This window comes from Ambystoma mexicanum, chromosome 6q (assembly GCF_040938575.1).
Source record: "Ambystoma mexicanum isolate Mex_15411 chromosome 6q, UKY_AmexF1_1, whole genome shotgun sequence".
NCBI lineage: Eukaryota > Metazoa > Chordata > Amphibia > Caudata > Ambystomatidae > Ambystoma > Ambystoma mexicanum.
This window is the reverse complement of record NC_090937.1, coordinates 859,046,840-859,065,420: the sequence shown is the minus strand read 5'-3', so window position 1 is coordinate 859,065,420 and position 18,581 is coordinate 859,046,840. Positions and strand designations below refer to the sequence as shown.

The 18,581-nt window shown below is 44.2% G+C and overlaps 1 protein-coding gene across 1 annotated transcript in view; it reads right to left on the bottom strand.

The window, feature by feature from the left end:
- Window positions 1-18,581, bottom strand: part of TLL1 (tolloid like 1) — a 455,972-nt gene that overhangs the window by 84,091 nt on the left and 353,300 nt on the right. Inside the window, exon 16 of the mRNA XM_069631384.1 lies at window positions 1,192-1,372. Within this exon, the coding sequence (XP_069487485.1) occupies window positions 1,192-1,372 (181 nt within the window). The remainder of the gene's footprint in view (window positions 1-1,191; window positions 1,373-18,581) is intronic.

The window sequence follows — 18,581 nt, the reverse complement described above, 5'->3', positions numbered from 1 at the left end:
ACCCTATAGCACTAAACTTTATCAGCAATACCTCCCGGGCAGGCAAATAAGATCAGCTTCTGGTGATCTGTTGAAAGTGCTGAAGTTCAAATAAAGACACTGGGGAGGCCAATCTTTCAGTGCTATAGCGCCTAAACTTTGCAAAGCCTCCCCTCTCACCTTCAGACCATTTCGAACCACCTAGAATTCAGACATCGGGCCTCATTACACGGTAGGCGGTAAGGGTTTACCGGTACCCGAAAGGTACCGGTAAATCCTTACCGCCTTACTAAGAGTTCCCTTTGCGGGACCCGACCTTAACGGCTGGTTTTACCAGCCGTTAAAGTAGGGTGCTGCAAAGGGACCTCGGTGCTAATCACGGTACCGCAATTTGCGGTACCATAATTACCACCTTCCCCATTCCCATTATGCCCTATGGGGGCAAAAATGGGAATGGGGAAGGGCCTTGGTGAATGGGGAATTACCGGCCCCGCTCACTTTGGAGTAGGCCGGTAATTCTGCCATCCGCCAAGGCGGACACGTTAAAATACTGGCGGCAACCATGGCTCTAATAGCGCCATGGTTACCGCACAACGTGTAATGAGGCCCATCGTCTTAGAGCTTGCTGTTCCGCAGTTAAATATATTACCCAGCTTGGAAGGCAGAGATTCTCTGATGTGGCAGAACATCGATGCTGCTTTCAGGGTGAGCAGCCGTGTGCTATACAAATGTATTACCTACCAACCAAATGTTTGGCGAAAAAAGGAGTCACCTTTCTGAAGAGTTGCTAAAGTGACGTGGGGAAGGAAAAGGTCATTGAAATAAAAAAAAGAAAAGAGTGGGTAAGGTTTAGGTACAGTTTGGGATCAGTGTTGCAGTAGGGATTAGAGTTAAAGGGAAAAGAAGGGGAGGGATAGGAATGAAAAAACATGGCAATAATAAAGAAAGGAAAGAAAGGAACATTAGGGATGGATATATTACATGTATTCATGCGTGTAAAGATTGGCTTGATTCTACTTTAGCATAGATAAACATACTTTAAATTGAAAACTACTGTACTTCCTGCCATGATTAACATAACAGTAAATATCAAATTAATAGAAATTTGAATCGAAAGGAATTCCAATGCAGAGTTGATTATGGGTCTCATGTGAGCAGTTACATTTCAATGTGTGCTGGGTAATTCTACTATCTCCCAACAGAAAGGCATACCTGAGAAGAAGTGGGCCCGGAAGCCTTTCTTAGAGACTGTATTGTCAGACTTGAACTCAATTCTCATGTTGTTGTACTGAGAGGTGATGACTTCAGGCACTTCTGTTCCACAAAACTTTCCATGTAGCTTGGAGTCGGAAGAAAGGCCGCTACGGATCTCCACATAGTCATACTTACATACCTAACAAAATAAAGAGAAGGCGCTGGTGGTGAGGATCCATGTACACGTGTGGTGGGTGGAACTGCATTCCAAACTTCCCATTAAAGCTTGTCTAAAAAGGCATTGTGCTCTCATCACAGCTATTCACATATGTTATTTTTTTAACACGCATGCGTTGGCATGGGAGAAGCTTACAAGGATTTCCAATGTTATTCAGGATGACAATATGAGTGGCTTTACCTGTTAAGGGGATACACAAATATGTAATATTGAGTATGCATCTAGTGCAGTGTTGAACCAATTCCAGACCTTGAGGGCCAGAATCCTGATGAGTTTTCATGATATCCATCATTGATATTCATGAGATGAAATGTGCATCCATTTAGAACCATTGTATAAAAATGTATCTCATGAATATTAAGAAGGGGCCTCCTGAAAACCTGACATGTGTCTGGCCCTCGAGGCCTGGAGTTGGACAACCCTGATCTAGTGTATTCACTTAATTAGAAAAACGAACATTGGAAAAGCCAAAAGTTAGGGCATTTAGATAGGCATGGAAGAGGCATTTGCTAGGCACTGATACAACGTTACGAGATGGCCATGAGATGACAACAGCTGATACAATGAGTGATTATGTGGGCATATGATGGCAGTACCTGGCAAAAATCTATCCACTACCTTAAGCCAAAACTGTTGGCTGTTCCAATGCCTGTTTTTAAAAGGACTTGAGTGAATGGAAGAGATATAAATCAATTTCCAGAAGCACACTTGGTTAAGGCATGTTTGTCACACCAGCAGACATTTACAGCTGCAAGTAAGCCATTCACTATCGGCAGACTGCTCAGAAATAAACCCAGGCACACTAATGGCTGATGTGTACGCTTGACAGTGCGAACTCAAAGAGATCCCACGCAGCAGGATGTGTTTTGGGTAGTGGGGAGGGGGACAGGTAGTGGGTGGGAATTGTAATAGCGATTACTAACGCCATGGTCAACTAATGGCTAGGTAAATAACCAAAGAGCAGCCACAAGCTGTGTGAACCTCCCCCCATGCCATCTCCCTCCTACTTGTATGCCAATGCATTGGTTTTGGCTGATAGGTGGTGCTTAAAAAAGGGGTGGTGTATGCCAAAGGTCTGAGATTATGGGTGAGGGTGTTGAGTTTTAAAAAAAATGTTGTGTACTGGAAATGTTCGAGGCTTTGTGGGGGCGCCAAGCTTTATGATAGGTCACTGAAAGGTCAACAAAACAATAGATACAGCGCAAGCATAAAAACTGCTTCTACTGCTCACTGTTTAATATAAATAGCGAGACAATGGGCCTCATTACGAGGTGGGCTGTAAGGGATTACGGGCACCGCTAAAGGCACTGGTGCCGGTAATCCCTTACCGCCCTACTACGAGTTCCTTTTGCGGGTCCATCCTTAACGCCTGTTTTTTTCAGGCGTTAAGGATGGGACCCGCAAAGGGACTCTAGAGCTAATAACGGTACCGTAATTTGCGGTACCATTATTAGCGCCTTCCCCATTCCCATTGAGCCCTATGGGGGCTCAAATGGGAACGGGGAATGGCCCTGGTGAATGGGGAATTACCGGTCTCTCCGATCTCGGAATGGACCAGTAATTGCTCCATTCACCAGGGCGGAGATGGAAGGGTTTTGGAGGCAGCCATGGAGCTAATAGCTCCATGGCTACCGCCAACCTCGTAATGCGGCCCGATGTGTCCTCAGCATCCAGTGTTGGGCAATTGTTGGGTGCAATATCAGTGAGCAGCTGAGTACAGGTTCCACTTTACCTATGTTGTTTTACATACAGCACTTTTAGAAATGTGTGGCATCATGGCACTGTATAACATAAACAAGCGCACATGCCACAAGCAACAGACTTTCATTTTCAGACAGAGCATGAGGTGAGCTGAACCATTGCTGCTCTACATCACACAAACATAACCTTTAAAAACTCAGCAATCAGATCGATCGTTCACATGCAAAAACACCACCATACAACAAGTCGTACACTTATTCCACACAGCAGCATGGACCAGGGAGAAGACGCAGGGTATATAGATGTTGCAAAGTTTCATAACCCTTCCTCCTTTGCTTTACACGCGTCTGCAACATGTTCTCTTATATTGTGTTATTAAGAATTATACCAAGCACTGCTGTCATGTGCATGGTCTCCAACTGCTGTTACAGATCAGAAAGAGTTTGGGTAGGTTAGAGGGAGCGTGGCTAGGATTGTCTAAACAAGTGCGGCCTGAGGCTAATGTAGCTGGGCCCAACCCACTGACATTCACAGCTGTAAATGCCCACACAGCGCTGCTCAGTGGGCATTCCCAGATTTTACACGTGCCTTGCCAGCTTCGGCCCTGCCCTGTCTACAACTCTGAGAGAGGGAAAGGTCAAGATATCATTGTTGTTCTGTTGATTTGTGCAGACCAGAAATACCCTGAGCTCTATGTGTGGATCCGTTTCTAGGTGTCCTGCGTCGAGGGCACGGGTGCACTTGTGTCCAGTAGGCCTAGCATACCCATGTTGCTCAGATGCATTGACCAGGACTTTGATATGTAAGTCGATTGCAGCAGTGCAGCATTGTATTCTTCGATGTCTGTCTGCAAGGCCATTTAGTGGTTTAGTTGGTATATATGTTGTTTTTCAACATAGAGTGTGAGAAGATTAATGCATGGAGGTTAGTGGGGGTCTGGTGGACAATGTGGATCAGCCATACGGTGTGCCCAGGGCGACGTGTCAATAGTGGCACCCTCCAGATAAGGTACTAGCGGGAAGATGTCCTGAGGTACCCTGCAATGAGCTGGAATCTCTGGCAATGGACGGTGTGCAGCGGAGTTGGTCCTTTATGAAAGTCTGGGAACCTGGTGAGGAGAGGAAACATAGGAAGCATGCAGAAGAGAATACTGACTAGACAGTGGGTGATAATAGTTCCTGGGGGGAGTTCATTGTAGGGATTCCAGAGAGTTCAGAGTCCAGGGGGTTCCCTGGAAGCAACTGAGCATGCAACAAGGTCAAGATGCAATAACTAGAAGCCAGTCATGTGAATTTCATTGGGCATCAGAGTGCAAAATATGGTAGGGTACTCGTTGCATTGGACACCGTGGGGGCGATGTAACAATGGGAGGCTGGCAAGCAAAACCTATTAGAGGCAACATTATGGTGTGTCACACAGGAGGAGATGTACAGTTGGACATATGGGCGCAAACCTCAGTGGAGGGACTCAAAGTGAAGCACCTGGGTGTAGTGTTGAATAAGGTAGAAAGTCGAAATGTGAGCAGGTAAGTGAGGGGTGCAAGCAATCAAGCCACATATAGCATGGCCTAGAATGGCCAGATAACGTCATGACAAAACATTACACGTTGTAGAAAAGCATATGTAGATCTAAGGGAGGATAGCTCAGGGGCAACTTGCTCGCCTTGGAAGCAAGACGATGCGGAGTAACGCAAGTTTGATCCCCGCGTCCGCGCTTAGAAACCTTCAGGTTTTAAGCGTGTTATAAATAACCTAACATATCATATCAAACAACTTGGTTTCCTCCCAGCATTCCTACCACTGGCCTAAACAGCTGCCATTTCCCTAAATTATTGTCAATATCTCTCTTTCTGTCTCTTTCTCTCTCTTTATCTCTCTCACTCTCTCACAAATAGATACATTGTGCACTGTATGCAGCAAGTACCAGGGGATTGGCAGAGGAGGAGAGGGAACAGCATGGAAACCCCACTCATTAACATAAGTAGAGTGCTAAGTTCTAGAGGAGGAATGAACTCTAGGGCCAGCCAGAAAAAGCTGGCAGAGAGATGGAGACCCCAAACCCTCATGTCATCATCCTTGCTATGTTGGTTGGCTGGCTGAGCACCATCTTAAACCTCACTCCAGCTTAGTGTAGTGCTGTTCCGATTATCGTGTTCTTCTAAACAAAACGATAATTTGTTATATCACTGCTGCTTCCTGATGACATCGAAATAATGCATGTGAATTATCATCCAAACATCCTTCACTTGAACTCAGTGTCACCCTGATTCGGCTCTATTCTCATTTGCATAATGAACAAAAAAGCCTCTCCTGCATAACTTCAAGCTGCATCGCTGAGGATAGCAACACATATGTCAATACCGGAGGCTAAGCCCTACTTCTTCAACCAGATGGACATTCCCAACCTATCAAATACTACAATATTTATATTTAATTTGAGAAAACGTATATATATATATATATGTCTCTTAAATGGAAAGGAATATGTAGTCCATGTCACCACAGCATGAGAGACTAAACGTAATGTAGTTTCATAGTGTTACACTGTTAACAATTCCAACATAATGATAATAGTGAATAATCTCAAATTTAAATGCCAAAATACAGCACAATCTTAGCATCTACAAACCCTCAAAATTTACACGTGTTACATATTACCATCACTACAGTCTATTCCAGTCCAGCTACCCATGGAAAATATAACTGCATAGGCCTAGACACATGCAACATAAATAAAAAAAATAAATCACAGTAGTGCCGTTTATTTCGTTGAGAAGATGTCATTTGCTTGGCATATTTCATTTTTTGTCTGAACAGAGCTACATTCATTTTGGTGGACAACATATGCAACACACTGCCAACTCCCGCCAGACAGACACATTCCATATACCCGATGTTGTCTGATGCACTGTTTAGTCTGTGATGGAGTAAGAACTCGAGAAAGATTTGTCCACTATCCCTGGGCCTAAAATGAACTAAAAGAGAGCTTGAAAGGTCACAGCAACGCATCCGCAGAGATCTTTGGAAAATTCTTTGCACTTGCTAACTTCTGTTTTGTTCTTCTCAGTTTTCATCTGAGATACATTCTCACATTTTTCTCCTAATCCCCCTGCATTACCTAATTTTTGTTAGGTAAAATTAATTAATTTAATTAAAATTAATTGTGAGGAGCGAAGATGTGCAAAGGCACGTGATTAAAAACCCAAATTCTCAGTGGTCAGGCTTATGTTTTTTTTAATGTATCCCTGCACTAGAGGTTTTTGGGTGGAGCTTACGTCATCCTCTCTGTTAGGCAAGATTTGGTGCAGTACCCTTTGGGTGCACTTCAACAACCTTGACCTCCTGGCAATAGGAACCCATCCTTTGGTATAAGGCTGTACTACACAGGTTGGTAGGGTGGCTGAGCATCCAGGCCTATCTCAAGAGGGGTCAATGTGAGCAGTAGGGTGGTTACACAGAGATTCACAGTGACAAGTATCCAAATAAACTCTTACACACAAGGTTTCTCGATTTAACAATTATTCATTTATTTAACAGTCAGTTTGAATAAGCCTTCTTCAGAAGGGTCAATGTAATAGTAACACAAAAATACTCTCCAAAATACACACTCTTAGTTTCTCAAGTACCTATTAAGGATGTCACACAGACACTTCCTACACCATCAGATAACTTAAATAGCTAGGACACTGTGGCTATTAATATAGCAAAGGTACATTTAGATCAATGCTGAGATATGTGTCAAAGTAAATAGGTTTTAGAATAAGACAAGAGATCACACAAATATTCTTAAGCAGGTAAGTACTTTTGAACCCCCCCAATGCAAAGTAAGTTAACCCTTTCCTGGAAGGAAGGTACCAACACACAATCAGAGGAGAGAAGAGTCATTCAGGGAGCCAGGCCAGCCAATGTCAATTGGGCAAAAGTCTAGGTGAGCTGAAGCACTTCTTGCAGGTAAGTAAGTCTTGCACAATGTTTTAGAAGTATTTGTAGAAACATAGAATCAATGTAGGGCCACACGCTGGGAGGCTTGTGAGGGGTAGAAGATGCAAGCAACTTTACAGGAGCAACAAAGACTCAACTGAGAACAAGTAAGGCTTAAAGACAAGAGTTAAGTTCTCTTAGACAGTACAGTCCCTTTGGTTAGAAGAAATGGTTCCAGCTGGCCTCTGATCTTGTGAGGCTCTGAAGATCATTTTGCTCCTGTGCTTCAGTGGTGGGGACAAGAGAGAGGACTTCTGGGGCCTCCTGCAACACAACAGGACGATCAGCGACAGCAAAGGGCAAACTTCAATTCAGTGGCACTCGCGTCTGACAGCAAACCGCAACACTATGGTTCTTGGATACCACTTCAGACTTTCCTTGCTTCTGGGGTTCAGCACTCTGTTGAGGAGGCTCAGGCTTGGTCAGTCCTGCTTCAGCGAAGTCCGGATGATCTTCCTGGTGCTCAGGTCTGACTTAAAAGCGATCCACTCGATTTGGTGTTCCTCTCCCTGGCACTTCGGTTCCAGCAGCAGCAGCAGTGGAAGTACAGCCAGCTTCGAAAGGATGCCCAAACAAGTTCCCTTTGGAGTTGATTGGTCCCACCAACTCAAGGATAGAAGTCGCCCTTGCAAGGCTTCTCTTGTCGATGCAAATTCAGAGCCTCAGCAAAGCAGCAGAGCTTCACCGGGCAAACCAATGGTCCAGGAGTTGTAGCAGGCATCTCTTCCAAGTTCTTCTTTGGATTCCTTCGTCCAGTGGTCGACTCTGCCTTCCAAGCCAAAAAGCCTAGCTTTTTATGCAAGTTTCTCCCATTCATTCCAACCTAGCTGTCAATCACACAGCAGGGTGGCTGTCCTTGCTGGACAGCCAGCCGGCCAATCACCTGTGGGTGCATTGCTGTAACCAACAGGATTAAGCACAAGGAGTTTCGGGCAGCTCCCTCACTTCCTGCCCCTGCCAGACATACTGGAGTCAGAGGCGGGCTTCACTTGTGAATCCCACCAAAGACAAAATGAACAAAGGGACCAAACCTGGTTTGAAGCGCAAAGTAAATCTCATGAAGGATATTTCCAACAAGAAATGGTGAAAAAAGAAGACCAGTGCCATTTTGACAAAATGGACACCCATGGTTGCCTTACTGCAGCTGCGAACGCAGCCTGTGGTAAAAACTCCCAATGGTAGTTAAAAGTAAACCACTGCCACCAGCCATTAATTGTAGAAAGGGTAACATAAAAATACTACATGAGAAACTAGACAAAGGGGATACTAAGTAACCTCTCCAGCACCCTATTGTAAGATAGTGTGTGGTGGGTCTAGAAAGTTATAAATGTAAGTAAAGTCAATTCCACTTTACTGCTCTTAGAAACAGTAGTTTACCCAAGAGAAGGTATTTAAACCTTGGGGAAATCTGTAAGGCTTCCCTGTGCCACTGCACTGAAGGTGCTATGTTTCACAATGTAAAAAGATGATGCCTATGGAGTTTGTCAGACTCCATAACCAAAAGAAACACAGTGTTTAAATCACAGTTAAGTACATGAGAGAGTGTGAAAAAGGTCTCACTCTCTCCAGTTTAATAGTTTAAAAAGTCCTATGGTCCAGCAAAAGTGCTGGTGGTCTCTAAGGAAGAAAGGAATTAGCACATTTCAGAGAATTCTCCCTAACACACTCATATGAACATATTTAACCACTGTATTGTTATTGTTATTGTTATTGTTATTGTTATTTTGCACTTATATAGCGCCTTATATACCATTGGTATGGTCTGAAGGCGCTGGTAGGTTGAACGCCCTTGGGAACCGCAGTTCAGATCAGTAGAGAGAGTAGGGAGAGTCAAAAGGTGCGTGTGAGCACCGGATATGTGTGCAGCTCGTGCGGTACTTGTGTAATAGCTGCTTCTTATCGGTAGGTGTGGTGGTTGAGAGATCAGGAGAATGTGTTCGTTCTGGCAGGATTTATCCGGAACGGATGTGGCTGCGTTAGGCCTGAGGAAAACGCCTGGCTGAGGGTGTGAGACCAGCAGTGTTTACATAGAATGATGTGGAGTAAGCGGCGGATGTTCGTATGAGAACAGTTATACCGAATGGTGTCATAGTATCTCTGTATTCTAGTTGAGTGGTGATGTAAAGGAGAGAGTAAGCGTGGTGGTGTGATATGATGGGTTGTATGCTTTTCAATGTGCAAACTTCTAAATGCAACTTTCCCAGAGAGGCTACTGGGCGAAACTTCTAAGTACAATTTTCCACACAGAGGCAATTGGGTACACTTCTAAATTCAATTTATCAGAGAGGGTATTTGGCACACTTCTAAATGTAACTCTCACAGAGGCTATTGGGTACACTTCTAAATGCAATTTTCACGGAGCATCTACTGTGCACACTTCTAAATTCAAGTTTTCAGAGAGGCTATTGGTCAAACTTCTAAATGCAACTTTCCAGAGTGTCTATTGGATTCACTTCTATAATCAACTTTCACAGATGCTATTGGAAGCACTTCTAGATACAACTTTCAAAGCGTGGCTATTGGGCATACTTTCTAAATGCGGCTTTCACAGAGGATATTGGGCCCATATCTAAATTCAATTTTCCACAGAGAGGCTATTGGGCGCACTATTAAAATCAATTTTCCAGTGAGGCTATTGGGAACATTTCTAAATTCAATTTACCAGAGGGGCTATTGAGCACACTTCTAAATGTAACTCTCACAGAGGTTATTGGGTAATTGGGTACACTTCTAAATTTCACAGAGGGGGTATTGGGCGCCCTTCTAAGTGCAACTTTCACAGAGTGGTTATTGTGGACACTACTAAAATCACAGCGAGCTTATTGGGCATACTTCAAATGCAACTTTCGAGAGTGTGTATTGGGCACACTTCTAAATGCAACTTTCACAGAGGATCTTGGGCACACTTCTAAATTCCATTTACCAGAGAGGCTATTGGGCACATTTCTAAAATTCAAGGAGAGGCTATAGGGCACACTTTCTAAATGCAACTTTCACATGCTAACATTCACAATTCCATCTAGATGGGGCGCGGGCCAATATTCACAAGTCCATCTAGGAGCGGACATGCTAACATTCACAATTCCATCTAAGAGTGGACATGCTAACATTCACAATTCCATCTAAGAGTGGACATGCTAATATTTCACATTTCTATCTAGGTGTGGACATGCTAACAATTCCATCTAAGAGTGGGCATGCTACTTTTCACAATTCCATCTAAGAGTGGGCATGCTAACATTTCTCAATTCCATCCAGGTGCGGACATGCTAACATTCACAATTCCATCTAAGAGTGGGCATGCTAACATTTCTCAGTTCCATCTAGGTGCGGACATGCTAACATTCACAATTCCATCTAAGAGTGGACATGTTAACATTCTCAATTCCATCTAGGTGCGGACATGCTAACATTCACAATTCCATCTAAGAGTGGACATGTTAACATTCACAATTCCATCTAAGAGTGGACATGCTAATATTCACAATTCCATCTAAGAGTGGACATGCTAATATTTCACATTTCTATCTAGGTGTGGACATGCTAACAATTCCATCTAAGAGTGGGCATGCTACTTTTCACAATTCCATCTAAGAGTGGGCATGCTAACATTTCTCAATTCCATCCAGGTGCGGACATGCTAACATTCACAATTCCATCTAAGAGTGGGCATGCTAACATTTCTCAGTTCCATCTAGGTGCGGACATGCTAACATTCACAATTCCATCTAAGAGTGGACATGTTAACATTCTCAATTCCATCTAGGTGCGGACATGCTAACATTCACAATTCCATCTAAGAGTGGACATGTTAACATTCTCAATTCCATCTAGGTGCGGACATGCTAACATTCACAATTCCATCTAAGAGTGGACATGCTAATATTTCACATTTCTATCTAGGTGCGGACATGCTAATATTATGGCAGTCTATGTTATTTGGGGGTAAGATAGAGTGGCATGGGCTTTCTGGAGTGGAGTGATTGCTCTACTCCCCACCCATCCCACACTCACGGTTTTGGTGGTGTCTGTTAGCTGCTGGCTTCCTTGGCGTCCCCTGCGGACACCTGCAGACACATCTTGGAGCCGCCTCTGTTGGAGCCGCCCTTGGCCTTGGGGCCCTTAGCCGCTGGGGGCTGCCGGGCAGAGGGCTGCCCTGGGAGAACCAGTGATAAAGGACGAGGGGCCTATCAGAGGGGGGGGTGGGAGGGATGGGACCATGAGGAGATTTTAGAGGAGGGGAAGGGGGGACCGACTCACCTGCTCCTAGGATGGGAAATAGGAGCAGGTGCAGGAAGCGGGTTGGTACACCGACGCTGCCTCGGCCAAAACAACCAATCAGGGGCGGGGGGCGGGATGGGAGGCGGGAGCGAGAGGGGAAGAACCAGGAAGCGGGCTGGGGAGCTCGGGGCACGCAGGGGCCTGGAGGCATTTTTGGGGGGGAAAAACGCATGGAAAGGGTCGCGCAAGGGGGGACCGACTCACCTGCTCCTAGGATGGGAAATAGGAGCAGGTGCAGGAAGCGGGTTGGTACACCGACGCTGCCTCGGCCAAAACAACCAATCAGGGGCGGGGGGCGGGATGGGAGGCGGGAGCGAGAGGGGAAGAACCAGGAAGCGGGCTGGGGAGCTCGGGGCACGCAGGGGCCTGGAGGCATTTTTGGGGGGGGGAAAACGCATGGAAAGGGTCGCGCATGGATGGGAGGGGGGAGCGAGAGGGGAAGAACCAGGAAGCGGGCTGGGGAGCTCGGGGCACGCAGGGGCCTGGAGGCATTTTTTTGGGGGGAAAATGCATGGAAAGGGTCGCGCAAGGGGGGACCGACTCACCTGCTCCTAGGATGGGAAATAGTGAAACTCCTATGGCCTCATGTGTTGCAACTTAAAGCAATAACCCAATTTACTCAAGCATCATTGCTTTCCCCTAATTTCTAAACACTGGGGACAAATATCTGGGAGTAATGACCATACTTTACTCCTCCAAACCAAGAGCAGAATTCTGAATTAAGGCACGCCCTCCATCTCTTGATCCCATCTTTGCTCCCTGTTAGACACATGGTGTCAACAAATGCACTCCTTACCTTCCCATCATTTATATTTTCTAGCAAAACTGTACTTCTTTACAGGCATATAATTTTAAGTCAGGAAACCCAGCTTCAAAAACTGATATATGCACCTAGAACAGCATTTAACCCTATTCTTGATTTCATCCCCACTTCAATAATGTTTGTACATCCTTCGTAAGGGAAGTGGATATAATCAATGAGAGGTAGACTTCTGGGGTATATTTATATATGTTATGGATCGTACTTCTATTCAGACCCAGGTGTTCCTCCAATCGCAAAATGTGTTCAAGCCACAGCGGGTGGTGTTTGCTATTGGTTCCACACCTTTAAAAGCCTCAGCTGATGATAGAATTGGGTGCTGAAGATTGACTGGATGGATTCTGTGCAACATTACTATACATGCTTAAAAACAAAAATGCACTCCCTCCCTCAATTCAGCAAAAAGTACACATTTCACAACATGGCAATGTGCAGAGTGGGCAAACTTGCTTCCCATGGCATTTAAGATGTCAGCAAAGTCCACTATAGGATAACCCAATTCATAAACTGTTTAATTCAACAATTGAAAATTCATTTAAAAAATTCAATTTTAGACATACAAATATAACAGGACCAACTTGTGCGACATTGTGGATTAGCAAAATGCTGTGATAATTGCATATCAAACCCTGCATTGAAATTAAAATTCTATCCATCAAACATCGATGCCCCCACAACCTAGCACCCTCCTACCTCAACCAACACATTATCAAGAGTGCAAAACCACAATACTTGCGCTCCTCCCCCACCCCATCACTAGATTCATAAGGAAAATAGCTAGTGAGGTAAGCTTCACAGTCATTGCCCTCCCGCTCCAGAACTCCTTGCCCCACTCTATCCAAGAAGCGCCCTCATACCACACCTTCCACAAAAAAATTCCTTGTTTAACAAGTATGCCTAAAGTGATTACTCGATTTATATATTTCCGATTGTCCTACTGTACCTCAACCATGTACAGTACTTTAGTGCTGTGATACATCTGGGCGCTACCAACAAATTAAATATATTTTATTTATTTCTCATTTGTATAGCGCACATCAGCCCCTGGGTATCACAGCACGGGTACAGAGGGAGGAAAGATGCAAGAATGCATAGTGTACACAGTTCATATGGTTACAGTGAACGTGTGTTCTTGACTGCGAAGAGGTAGATTACACAGTACAGTGGAATACATACACGGGCAAGTACATTTGGTTACAGTGGGCACCCATGGCTAAGGGGAAGGGGTGTAAATAGGGCTATTCAAACAGCCAAGTTTTCAGGGGGAATGCACAATGGGATGGTTCATTCCTGAGGGTGTGTGCCACAGCGATGAAGGAGAGGCAGGCACCTCCAGCCCTGGCACGTTTAACTCTGGGTTAAATGAGTGTGGGAATTTGGGAGTTTTTGTTGGTCGGGACGAGTCCGCTCTGACAATACGAGGATAGGTGGGGTGACGGGGGTCCGGTTGATTGATGCATTTGTCTGCAATGGAGAGGACTTTGAATAGGACACGTTCTTTAACGGGAACCCAATGTGCATCACGTCTTGCTGCAGTGATGTGTTCTCTTTGGGAATGTGGAGGGCAGCTCGGAGGGCGTTTTGGACAGTTTGGAGATCAGTTTTTGAGGATGTAGCAGTGAAGAGGGCATTGCAATAATCCAGTCTTGAGCCGTATCGCTCTTGCGATGGATGCAGTTTTTTGCTGGATAGGAATGCTCTGGTTGCGTTAGTCAACTTAGCGTGGTATGCTGGTGAAGAAGCAATGGCACCGACTTGTGATTTGAATAGGGTGGCATCTAGACAGACTCCAAGGTCCTTAACAGAGGGTGAGACATGGAACTGGGTGTTGTCTATAGTGAAGGAAGTGTATTGGTTGTTGAGCTTGAGGGTTTCCTGTGGTCTGACCAAGAGGATTTACGTTTTGTCCCAGTAAAGGCAGAGCCAATTGGCTGCCATCCAAGCCTGATAGTGAAGTAGATTGAATTGTGGGCCTTGATATCCATTTTGTAGTTACCAGAGAGTGGGAGTAGGACTTGTGGTCATCAGTATAGTTAGCTTGGCAACGATATAGAGCATGGCAGAGATACAATGTGGTGTCCCGCAAGGATCGTGTATGGTGGCTGGGGTCACGCAGGGTTGATATGAATACTCTCGTGGCTCTTCCTTCCAGGAATGATGTGATCCAGGCTGTGGCATTGGGGGGAGAAATGTGCTGAGGCGAGGCAATGACACTGAATTTTGTGGTCTACTAAATCAAACGCAGCGGATAAGTCTCTGAGAAGGAGTAGGGCTGACTTGCATGCATCCTTGATCTCATCCAGTTGATTTTATTGCAAGTCGAGCAAAACCAAGTCAGTGCCGTGGGCGAAAGCCAGATTGTCGAAGACCAAGTAGGCCATTGGATTCCAGGAAATGTTAACTTACAGTTTAGCTTTCTTTGGGGCTATGGAGCCCACTTCATTTTTTAGTCCCTGTTAAGACGGATTTCTGAACTCTGTCCTGGTGGCGCAGAAGTTCAGAAGGCCAACCTAGTTACTTGGAACAGGGTAACCTCTGGACGAGCCAGACCAATCAAGGTAGCGAATGCGGCGGCCAAGACTAGGTCTCAAGAGGGGTGAGGGTGACCGAAAGCCCACAATGAGCACACAAAGCAAGATCACTTAAAAACTACTCCAAACAGTTGTTATATTAAAAATATATACACATGTATTCCAAGGCCTTTAAAACAATGACCGTAGCGAGAAAATCACAATATAACGATAGTAAACCAACACATACCATATCAACACAATATATATACAAATACAACAAGTCTCAAGCGTTATATGCACGAAATGTGTAGTCCACCTAAAAGGGAGGGAAAACAGGCAGTGCGCAATAATGCTTAGACCCAGTTCGCCTTCAGAGGCACCTAACTAGATGGAAGTCCGAGCCCCGCGAAGAGTGGAGCCTTGTGCTCAAAAGTGCCTGCACGCGCTGGTGCCAACAGGCAAAAGGAGAAGCTCTTCGAGGGAACTCAGGCAGTTCAGTTTAGTGCACAAAAGAAGAAGAACAAGTTTCGCGACTCAAGTGCAGCCTCCACAGTGGGCAGAAGCAAAGCGCGAGTACGGAAAAGGGTGCTGTTTGACACAGCGGGGAAAAGCAATGGGCTCCTGCAGGAGGGCGACCAGATCCTAGCTATGCTACTCACCGGTCCCCGATGCAAGCAGACCCAGGCTTCTCCGCGTCCGTTTCAGTAGCTGGCAGGTTCAGAAGAGCAGGGAATTAGCAGTATTGGCTAAATAGGTGACATTACAGAGACTTGCAATGTTAATGTTCAATGCTACAATGTTGGCTAGTGGGATATCACCGGGGTCGGTGGAATTGTGAGAAGCTAGAACTGGGATGCACCTTTTGGGTTTGGGTGAGGGAAACTGGGAGATCGCAGCCTCCCTCAGTTTGAACCTTACTGTAGAGACCTGTATTTTATTGAACAGATCCATACTGTAGGGTGTTTTTAAGACTTCCGTAACTTGAATGTGGTGCCAATATCATTCAGTCCAACTGGAGCCGGTGTTGGGCAAGAATTGATGCAGTAACACTGTGTGAGACTACTCAACACTCGTCTACTTGCTATTAAGTAAACCACCTTTTGGTATGGGGCTGTACTAAACATGTTGGTAGTGCGACTCAGCAGCCAGACCTATCTCAGGAGGGGTAAATGTGAGCTGTTGAGCTGTAGCAATGACATTTGCAAATACAAGTAAACAAGTAAGACTTACACTCAAGGTGTCAGTTATAGTTATTTATTTATTTAACATAAATGTTTAAATAAGCGTTCTTTACAAAAGACAAGATATGTAACAATTAAATATAATTTAAAATACTTTTCCAGAATCAGCATAAGTTAGTGGATACTCTTTGAATATGCATATTAAACACTTCCTACATCCCGGGGTCACTTCATTCACAAGGACAGTAATGGCAGTTATATATCACTAGTTATAGATGCGCTAAACACTATAAATAAGGAACACTAGTAGTACAGTTGATGCTTTGATTGTAGCAGGAACAGCCGACACGTGTTTCGACACGCAGGTCATTTTCAAGGCTGAGTAGTTATATGCAACATTGATATTTCATAACAAAAGCAAAATCCAAAAATTGTTACAATCACATTAAATTAGAGCAAATACAAGCCATATCACATTACATTAGATAATGATTTAAATAAAACCGAATAACACCGCACATTGTATAATAAAAAATCATTGGCATACCGTAAACCATGGTTGAAGGGTGGAATAAGCAGAAGCAAACGGCAGTTGCAAATGATAAAACAAAACAGAAGATATACGTTAAGTAACATGCTTTAGCAGTTAGAGAATACATCACTCCGGGTATGGGGAACAAAAAACACAAAAGTCCTCTTGAACTGTGCGCAACAACACCGGAGCCCCCCATCATGCATGGTGTGCACATATCACCCATGCAAACAATGAAGTAATGATCTATTCGGCACCAAATGTAAAGGCCACAGATTGGCCAGAGGCCAGTGTCCAATGTAAAAGTAAAATGCAAGTAATAAACTAAACTTACCACAGGCAAATGAAATATATCGAGAAAGTCAGTAATGGGAAATCCCTGTGTAAAGCAGTCATCAGTGTCAAATAGATGGCACGGCATAAATAGCGATTCTAACAATTGTATGGAAGTATGAATTATAAATCAGAGTATTCAAGTCTACATACCACAAAGAACAGGGCGTTGTAAGTATCACGCTGATGTCACATTCAGGATTTAAGTCCAAGCCGTAATGGCCGTAACCAATATATAGCCTAGAGAAAATCAGCAGAATAGCTAAGTACTATAGCCAGATTAGATAGAATCAATTTACCTTATACTGAGCGAAAAAGAACCAAACTTACTCGCTAGATCGAGCATTCACAAATTTCAGAGGAAATCCCCAAGGCAGCCATACAGGCAAAAATTTAGAGAGAAATGAGGGAAAGGCAACCGACGTCACAGCGGTGACGTAGGTTGCGTCGCACGCATCTGGCGTCGCGTGAATGACGTCAGTTGTAAACAAACAACTGAACTGAAAGTAAAATTAAAACTCAGCCGTCATGCTGGGAGAGTACAAAGAAGACTAATAATAGGAGGCTGATACCCGAATGATAATTAAAAAGTAAAGTAGAAATAGAAGAGAAGCAGCTGACGTCACAGCGGTGACGTCCGTAGCGTGGCACGCATTTGACGTCGCCTTGATGACGTGAGTTGTAAATAAACAACTACATTGAGCGAAAAATTAAAGCTAAGCTGACAGAAACATCATATTGGAAGAATGCAAAGAAGAACAATAGTGAGAGGCTGATACCTGAATAATGATAAATCAGAAATTAGTTAATAAGCACAGAGTTAGACAGAGAGTATTACCCAAATAAATTCATACTTGAGCGAACAATGTAGTATATAGCCTGGACTCGAAATAGCGATTAGAATCAATGTCAAAATATAAGAGAAAAAGTCAGATCACAATTATAGTAGCAAAAGGAGGACCAAAGGAACTACCTATTGCAATGGTAAGACATATCAAGTATTTGAATGAGAATGGGATCGGTTAAAATTAAAGGGTGCTAGTGCCCACAAGCATGATGGAAAGGCTACGGCGAAGTGCGACTCCAAGTACTATTTGAAAAACATAAGGTCCATTGTGACTCTTTTATCAAAATTATTATAGAAATACAGACATCTCGTGGTCTGTATTTAGACCCCGTGTGGTGCAACGTAATAAACAAATAAGTTTTGCCTCCATTTGGCGTAGTTTCAGCTGTAGGTTGCCACCCCTTTTCCCCTTATGAGCCTTCATCAGACCAATAAAGCGCAAATCAGCAATATTATCCAGCTGGTGTTCCAATTGCCAGTGAGCGGCCAAGGGTGACTTTGGTTCAAGCATTTTGAGGCTGGACAGATGTTCCCTTATTCGGATACGAAGTTGATGAATGGTGCTACCCACATACACTTTCTCACAGGTACAAATGATAGCATAGACCACATAGGTAGTCTTGCAGTTGATAAAATCACGTATTTCAATTTGAGTTCCAAAATGATCACAAAAGGTTTTGCATTTACTAACAGCCCAAGGGCATTGGTTACAATTGCCACATTTATGAAAACCCCCCGGTTGTTGTAACCACGTGGAGGACCTTGGTTGGTTATCAAAAAATGAAGGGCTCACAATGTTTTTGATCGTAGGTGATCTTGTGAAAGTGAATTTGGGTTTTGGAGTCAAAAATTGTTGTAAATCCTTGTCAAGTCTTAAAATGTGCCAATGCTTGGCAACCATTTTGTATAGCAATGAGGAGTCATTTGTGAATGGAGTGATTAGTGAGATGTGTGGGGAATGCTCTTTTGACCTAGTCACATT